At 37.6% G+C, this 9,180-nt stretch overlaps 2 protein-coding genes across 5 annotated transcripts in view; both read left to right on the forward strand.

The window, feature by feature from the left end:
- Window positions 1–523, forward strand: part of LOC111089619 (circumsporozoite protein-like) — a 1,796-nt gene extending 1,273 nt beyond the window's left edge. Inside the window, exon 2 of the mRNA XM_022402458.1 lies at window positions 5–523. Within this exon, the coding sequence (XP_022258166.1) occupies window positions 5–523 (519 nt within the window). The remainder of the gene's footprint in view (window positions 1–4) is intronic.
- LOC106474082 (sterile alpha and TIR motif-containing protein 1-like) overlaps window positions 1–9,180 on the forward strand; it is a 35,713-nt gene that overhangs the window by 20,302 nt on the left and 6,231 nt on the right. The window contains exon 2 of one of the 4 annotated variants that reach the window (XM_022402462.1): window positions 1,350–1,470. The exons of 2 other annotated variants lie outside the window; for them this stretch is intronic. Coding sequence is in view for 1 of the 2 variants with exons in the window: in XM_022402460.1 (XP_022258168.1) it covers window positions 1,450–1,455 (6 nt within the window). In the remaining variant the exon portion in view is untranslated. The remainder of the gene's footprint in view (window positions 1–1,349; window positions 1,471–9,180) is intronic. One more of the 4 variants, XM_022402460.1, reaches the window with a different exon arrangement.

A 9,180-nucleotide genomic window follows, 5' to 3' on the forward strand; every position in this document is an offset into this window, starting at 1 on the left:
CGAGGTAATGGAAGTATTACAGATTAAAGGTAATCCCGAGGTAATGGAAACATTACAGATTAATGGCAATCCCGAGGTAATGGAAATATTACAGGTTAATGGTAATCCCGAGGTAACGGAAATACTGGAGATTAATGGTAATCCCGAGGTAATGGAAATATTACAGGTTAATGGTAATCCCGAGGTAATGGAAGTATTACAGATTAAAGGTAATCCCGAGGTAATGGAAATATTACAGATTAAAGGTAATCCCGAGGTAATGGAAACATTACAGATTAATGGTAATCCCGATGTAATGGAAATATTACAGATTAATGGTAATCCCGATGTAATGGAAATACTAGAGATTAATGGTAATCCCGATGTAATGGAAATACTAGAGATTAATGGTAATCCCGATGTAATGGAAATACTAGAGATTAATGGTAATCCCGAGGTAATTTCAAATAAACAGCGTTCATTCAGTACATGGCCTAGGTGTGGAATCGATCTCGGACAACCTATTGGTTATTGGCGGAAGTGATCAAACCGGATGTCAATTCGTCGACTAAAGAAGAGGAATTAACTCTGGATGCGATCCTCACCACGAAATCTTCCAGTGGATCATCATAGGAAGAGGAAATAAACTAAAGTACAGATTCCAAAAATCGATATATTAATGAGGAAGTGTGTGGAATGTCGAAGTGTATACAAGAACGGCGTTATTCCTGATTATGATGGTGGTGATTCACTTTCAAAACGACCTTCACTTTGTTGTTGTGGGGAGCGGAAGAAGAGACGTCCTGAAAGATAGGATTGTTTGGTTTATTTCCAAATAAAAAAAGTTCAAATATGAGTCAATTCCCAGACCACCAGTTCATTAAAACTGTTTATAAAATATGTTACGTCATAACCATCCCTTCGTTGGCGAAGGAACAGCGGCAGGTCTGTTGTCTACGTTTCGTATTAGAACGCAGGTTACATCGTTCCCGATATACGTTCATACAACTTATTTAAAGTTAAGCCTCTTCAATACAGTAGTTGATTTTACGAAAACAAAAAACCAGTATTAAGTTTAACTAGGGCTGAACAGCAGAGGTAATACTAGTTTGTAACGGAGAATAATGTGAGTTTTGATTTAAAAACAACAGAAAGAACAACGATACAACAGCGACACAAGTTTAGAGTCCAAATCATAACATACACAAGCCTTAAACTATGCCTACAGCAAGACATGCGTGTTAACTTACCGTTGTTTTTCTTTTTATGTGTCACTTTCAACTTAAGCTGCTATGGTTGAAACAGAAGACAGATTTAAAGTTGAGTAGGGACGAACTTTATGCTGTCTAAAATTATCTTTCTTCTCGCAGTTTGAAATGTTTAAAAGTTTGGTAGAGGAGAAGAAGCAAGAGATAACTAGGAGCGAAAACCTAACCTTGGTCTGTTTTCAGTCGGAGTGATAGAAGCTCAATGCAGGTAATGGAATAGTAGGTCAGTAGTTTACTGTCAGTTTTAGAACGCGCTTGGCAACTTTGCTGTACATGCTTGGTTAAGAGTCAAAACATAAACGTTCCTAGTTTTGACACGTGCTGTAGATTGTAACCCTAACTATGTTGTTGGTTATGTACATACTTCAAGTTAAATGTTCAACATCTCATGAAACGTTCTTAGTTTTGACACGTGGTGTAGATTGTAACCCTAACTATGTTGTTGGTTAGGTACATACTTCAAGTTAAATGTTCAACATCTCATGAAACGTTCTTAGTTTTGACACGTGGTGTAGATTGTAACCCTAACTATGTTGTTGGTTAGGTACATACTTCAAGTTAAATGTTTAACATCTCATGAAACGTTCCTAGTTTTGACACCTACTGTAGATCCCTAACTATGTTGTTGGTTAGGTACATACTTCAAGTTAAATGTTTAACATCTCATGAAACGTTCTTAGTTTTGACACGTGCTGTAGATTGTAACCCTAACTATGTTGTTGGTTAGATTATTGACTAACAATTAGGACTGAAAATTTAGACTTGTGTCATTTTGTGACGTATGTAGTTTAGATTTTAATTGACCTTATATAACTTGCACGTATTGCACACGTAACCTATATTCTCAGTTTCCTGTTGGGTTACTTTAGGTTTTTATTGACACGTGTTATCACTATAGAAATACTAAACACGGGTTTTTAAATTAAAATATCTGTTTTTCAACGTGTATTATTGATCTATTTGTGAAATGTATGTATATATATATATTAGGGTGTTATTGAATATGTCGTGATGTTGGCTCGGAGTTGTTGGATCACTTGTGTACATGATAGGTAAAGGTAGTGTAATCAGAGCGACGGGAGAAATCAGGTGTCGTCCGTGGTCTTACAACGGCCTTCACAACGATGACCCCTCACACGTTCACTCTCAGAGGTTCTCTCTCGTGCCTTGCACGTGGATGTCCTTCAACGTGCCAGGCATGCAAATCGGCATAAACAACACCCGTACTCTGCCGCACAACAAAAAAGAGGTTCTAAAGATAGGACGTTTTCACGTGTAGTTATCGTAATGCTTGTTGACTCTCCTCCGTTGTTGTGTCCCGGGAGATATTACATCGGCTTTTCGCAAGACAGATCTTTATCTGGTTGTCGGGGAGGAGCAGAAGATTGTGAATAAGTTTCTATTTCAAGATCCACGAAAAAAAAAAAGGATACACCAGGCCTAGCAGACGAGTTAGTAAGGCTGGTTCTAGTGTTAATATTGTCTGCCTGGCGGAAGGTGCTAACGTCAACTGTAAAAGAGACGTCGAAAACCTCAAAATTAGGATGAAGGCAGCTTTAGCAGGCGTGTTCAAAGGGTTGGGACAGGGGAAGTCAAGGAACAAGGCAAGTTTTATTTCTATTAGAATACGTATCTAATGTTATAATGCGAATTTCTAAAACCCGTGTTTTGCTACAAATATAATATGACTTCTTAGCAGCCATAGTAATGAAAATCATAAAACTTTGTGGCTGGTTTATTTATTCTGTGTTTGACTTAGGAGTTGACTTAGGATAAATACTTTATCGAATTTCCAAGAGAGTACACTTTATAATCCTAACGGGAAAATAACTAAAGTTCAAGGCGTTATAATATGGACCTGTACATTCGTTTATAATAAACGATAACCTCACTGTAAATAGTTTATGCACGAGTTTCTCCCCACTAGGTGGCCTATAAGTCTCGGGTCTTATAACGCTAAAAATCGGGCTTCGATACCCACGATGGGCAGAGTACGGATAACCCGTTTTTCTGTTTAGTAATATTTTACCCACCCTTTGGTTTAAACAAAAGTTAAAGTTTTAAATAGTATATATAATATGCCGTACAACGAAAAATACATTTGTTACTGTAGAATATTAATGTTTCTGGATTCAGCCACGCTCTTACTGCGTTTTATACAACAGCAGACTAGAACTCGCGGTGTATTTTGTTTTTGGTAGTATTCTCGATATCCACCAGGTGGCTAACATTTCTGCACAAATCGTGTCCTCGTTATAAGGAAGAGTATGACACACAGTCTTGCTAAGTTTGAACTGGGAGAAATTAACGTTAATAATATTGACTCCCGTTTATCAGCTTCCAGTTGCTTTATGGGGAGCGTCTGTTTTTTTCTACACTCACACTGAAAAATAATTTATTTTGTTAGAAAAGAAATCTCTTTAGAACTAGATGAGTGACAACTTACCACTTGTTTGTCGATAAGGACAAGTACCTGGAACCTACTGGCCTTCTCAAGTAGATGTATCTTACACGATTTAGATCAAAGATTATGATAACAGTGGATGACAAGTGTCCGGAACCTACTGACCTTCTCAAGTAGATGTATCTTACACGGTTTAGATCAAAGATTACGATAACAGTGGATGACAAGTGTCCGGAACCTACTGACCTTCTCAAGTAGATGTATCTTACACGGTTTAGATCAAAGATTATAATAACAGTGGATGACAAGTGCCCGGAACCTACTGACCTTCTCAAGTAGATGTATCTTACACGGTTTAGATCAAAGATTATAATAACAGTGGATGACAAGTGCCCGGAACCTACTGACCTTCTCAAGTAGATGTATCTTACAAGGTTTAGATCAAAGATTATGACAACAGTGGATGACAAGTGCCCGGAACCTACTGACCTTCTCAAGTAGATGTATCTTACACGGTTTAGATCAAAGATTGTGATAACAGGAGTATCTAACTGATCAACATTGAACAAATAACACCCTGGATGATTAGGAAGAAATATATAAGTAACCAACATTGAACAAATAACACCCTGGATGGTTAGTAAGGAGTATCTAAGTAACCAACATTGGACAAATAACACCCTGGATGGTTAGTAAGGAGTATCTAAGTAACCAACATTGGACAAATAACACCCTGGATGATTAGGACGGAGTATCTAAGTGATCAACATTGAACAAATAATACCTTGGATGATTAGGACGGAGTATCTAAGTAACCAACATTAAACAAATAACACCCTGGATGATTAGGAAGGAGTATCTAAGTAACCAACATTGAACAAATAACACCCTGGATGATTAGGAAGGAGTATCTAAGTAACCAACATTAAACAAATAACACCCTGGATGATTAGGAAGGAGTATCTAAGTAACCAACATTGAACAAATAACACCCTGGATGATTAGGAAGGAGTATCTAAGTGATCAACATTGAACAAATAACACCCTGGATGATTAGGACGGAGTATCTAAGTGATCAACAAGCTGCAAGAAGCTTGTGTAGCAAAGAAAGCCTTGAAAGATTCCACTGAGTGGAAACACAGATCGTGATAAAAATACGCAGTCCAGTATCAACCTGTACAAACTTCAGTTGTTCAGATGAAGTTGTGTGTCTGTACAGGTGTGAACTTTATAGTTATAAAGTTTACACCTGTACAGACACACAACTTCAGTTATAAAGTTTACACCTGTACAGACACACAACTTCAGATATAAAGTTCACACCTGTACAGACACACAACTTTAGTTGTTCAGATATAAAGTCGTTCACAAAAGATGCTGAGTATGTGCGTAGGCGATCCATAGCGGTGGCAAGTACCCACAGCTTCCTGTGATACCGTAGTACCCACAGCTTCAATACTGTACAGCAAGGTGTCATACTGTAGTACCTACAGCTTCAATACTGTATAGCAAAGTGTCGTACTGTACTGTGATACTGTAGTACCCACAGCTTCTAATATTTTTCTCAATTCAAACTATCTTATTAGATCCCCATTTCTATCGGTCAGACTAAGCATTTCAATATTTTCTGGATCAGCGATAAGTATACGGACTTACAAAGCTAAAGTTCAGTGTTTGATTCCACTGGACAGCGCTCAGATAACCCATTGTTGAGCTTTACCGGAAAAAACACCACCGATCCCAAAGACCAATGTTTCTGTTTAATATTCGTTCTCCCTAGCGCCATCTATCAAATTACATGTTTAACTGTTATGAAAGTATAATTTTGATGTGTCAGAAATATCAGTTTAGTAGAAGTGCATGTAAAGCGAATTTTAAAGAAAAGAGGAACTTAAGAGGACGGGTTTATTTCTTTTAAATATCAGTAGTGTGTAGTGTGCAAAGTTTAAACAGCTATTTGGGCTCAATATTAAAATATTTTCCTAAAGCGCCAAAATGACCAAAAGGCTGGGTGTTGTCGTTGCGCCCGTCTGTGACTCAGTTGCATCTGTCGTCTACTCGGCGGAGTTCCACAACCTCTGACTCAAACTCAAAGTAAGTAACTGAGGACCTCATTGTGAAGGGCGTGAAACGTTAAGAAAATGGACGACAACTTCACTTGTTACCGTGTTTGGTCAGCATCACACACACGTGAGGAAAACAGGTCAAGAAACCGGTGGCGTTCTCCAATACCGGAAAAGGGAAGAGCGAAACATAACAAGGGAAGAGAAACTCCCAGTGAGGGTGCAGTGATTATTTTAGGTACTCTTCAGAATACTTCCCGAATTTTGAGTTTATTTACAAAGCCAGTTTTGAAGATCGTTAAGAATCGTGCCGATTATTATCGTTTATTAATGTGTTTGTAGGTGTCGTTTAAAAGTGATTAGTTAAATAAACACGTTTTCATCAGCACGTAACGTCACTTGAATTATATACTTAACACACAGCAGGTATATGTTAACTAATTTTGCTTTCGGGTGTTTTCAGTCGCATGATATAGAGCCTTTCCGACTAGGATGCTTAAATAAGACGTGTCCATAAGAATAAAGACGAACCAAAACGTGGATGGATACTTTCTTTTCAGACTGTTTACTGTCTATTCCTTTAGTACTCACTGCGCTGTGCGTATAATATATTCCTAAAAATAAAACCCCAAAATCGGTATTCTGTTGTAAGTATAAGGATTTGTTAATTAGTGAAAAATAAGAATAAAATTACCCCCCCCCCCAGTTATTGGTAAACAACAGTAAAGTGTTCTATCACTAGTAATGACGTCATTTCTTTAATGATCATAGTAATATTGCTTCAGATACCAGATTGGCAGATGGACATTATGTGGAAGGGGTTTATTATCAGACATCTTGAACATTTTGTCATGATGACGTGTTAGGAAGTTTCTCGTTCCTACTCAAGACTCAATGATGCCAGTCTTTATCCTGAAGAAGTTTCTCGTTCCTACTCAAGACCCAGTGATACCAGTCTTTATCCTGAAGAAGTTTCCTACTCAAGACTCAATGATACCAGTCTTTATCCTGAAGAAGTTTCCTACTCAAGACTCAATGATGCCAGTCTTTATCCTGAAGAAGTTTCTCGTTCCTACTCAAGACCCAATGATACCAGTCTTTATCCTGAAGAAGTTTCCTACTCAAGACTCAATGATGCCAGTGTTTATCCTGAAGAAGTTTCCTACTCAAGACTCAATGATGCCAGTCTTTATCCTGAAGAAGTTTCTCGTTCCTACTCAAGACTCAATGATACCAGTCTTTATCCTGAAGAAGTTTCTCGTTCGTACTCAAGACTCAATGATACCAGTCTTTATCCTGAAGAAGTTTCGAGAAACTTCGTCATAACATAGTAATCTAGGTACGATGTCTGATAGTTAAAACCTTTCAACGTCGTCATAACACGGTAATCTAGGTACGATGTCTGATAGTTAAAACCTTTCAACGTCGTCATAACACAGTAATCTAGGTACGATGTCTATAGTTAAAACCTTTCAACGTCGTCATAACATAGTAATCTAGGTACGATGTCCGATAGTTAAAACCTTTCAACGTCGTCATAACATAGTAATCTAGGAACGATGTCCGATAGTTAAAACCTTTCAACGTCGTCATAACAAGTAATCTAGGTACGATGTCCGATAGTTAAAACCTTTCAACGTCGTCATAACATAGTAATCTAGGAACGATGTCTGATAGTTAAAACATTTTAACTGGCAATGGTGTTTCTAACAGACCAGTAGGTTTCTTATCTGTTGATAGTAACTATGGTGACGGTTTTATCCATTTAGAATTTGTTTTGTAGGAGTTGAAAACAAAGCCACTAGTAATGATTAAAGTTTTAGGATGAAGGCGCTGCGATCAATAATTACAAAAAATTGGCTGAAACGGGTAATTTTTATGTTCTCTGCGGATGTTGGTAACGCATTCTTCGATCCAAGAGTTAAAATTAACTAGCCCATATTAGTCCTACCAAACTGTCTTTAAGTTCCTTTCATCTTCTCTGTGATTTCAATATTGAAGTAAGAGCTCAGAAGTTTTTATCCATCATTTTTTGTAGGAACATTCATGACTCGTTGAGGGTAAATTAATATGATTGGTACTTCGATTGTGGCATGTACAATGTCCGTTTCAGACATGGCCTTAGTCAAAGCTGATTTGTTCGTACGAAATGTACCAGTTTGTAAACTTTTATTTATGAGAGCTGGGGCAGTCGTCTGTGCTAACTGTTCTTTCTTGAGTTCCACATCTGAAGAGACGACTGTGGAAAACCCAAAATTTACACAGTGGCTAAGTAAATAAGTTTTGTTCAGCGTAAAAAAAAACTGAATGTTTGAAGTCGTTATTAGTAATATTATTAGTCCAAGGTTCGAGACCATATTAGTAACATTATTAGTCCAAGGTTGAGTCCGTATTAGTAGCATTATTAGTCCAAGGTTGAGTCCGTATTAGTAGCATTATTAGTCCAAGGTTGAGTCCGTATTAGTAATATTATTAGCACAACGTTCGATTCGTTATTAGTAATATTATTAGTCCAAGGTTCGAGTCCGTATTAGTAACATTATTAGTCCAAGGTTGAGTCCGTATTAGTAACATTATTAGCCCAACGTTCGATTCGTTATTAGTAATATTATTAGTCCAAGGTTCGAGTCCGTATTAGTAACATTATTAGTCCAAGGTTCGAGTCCGTATTAGTAACATTATTAGTCCAAGGTTGAGTCCATATTAGTAACATTATTACTCGAAAATTCGAGTCCATGTTAGTAACATTATTAGTCCAAGGTTCGAGTCCATACGATACCAAAAAAGTACCCCTTTCACTTTGAGCTATGGCTGCATTATAAGAATAACAGTCAGTCTCTTAACGTGAAAGATAGTTTGTTGGGTGCTGTTTTCCCTTTTGGCCAGTAGTTCAAAATTAGGGACGACGGCAGAGTTGCTTGGTAACGTTGTCATAACAACTAAAATGATCATAGCTCTGAGTTCTCAGACAACCTGCTGAAATTATGCCGGAAGGTCTGAATGTAATTTATTGACTCGATTATTTAGTGCTTGCGCATCGCTGTTAATTCTTTAATATTATACAGGCATGCCATTAAATCATATTCGAAAAAAAAAACTTGTAGGGTAGAGGTCACGAGCAATTTCCTGACCTCCTTTTAGAGGCACGTTTCGGGAACATTTTCCTAGCCTTGGTTAGCCCTTCCTGACGGTTTGTTCCGCCTGCTTCATGTTTGTCTTTTCAGGTCCTAACTGACTAGTAACAGCTGGTTTAGATTGTTGAACGTTTTTATTGTATCGGTCGTAATCGAGTTTCGTGAGTCAGAACTAAAGCTTTGTGGACTTGAAGAGTTTTGTTTTTCACGTGCGTGTTAAATTTCTCCTCGAGGTAGGTTGGATTTTTGTCTTACTGTCCATCTTTGTACATACACTGAACTGACGAACAAAAACCTGGAAGATCGTTGAAATGTTGCAACAATATTATTAT

The sequence above is a fragment of the Limulus polyphemus genome, unplaced genomic scaffold, assembly GCF_000517525.1.
Source record: "Limulus polyphemus unplaced genomic scaffold, Limulus_polyphemus-2.1.2 Scaffold6803, whole genome shotgun sequence".
NCBI classification, from domain to species: domain Eukaryota; kingdom Metazoa; phylum Arthropoda; class Merostomata; order Xiphosura; family Limulidae; genus Limulus; species Limulus polyphemus.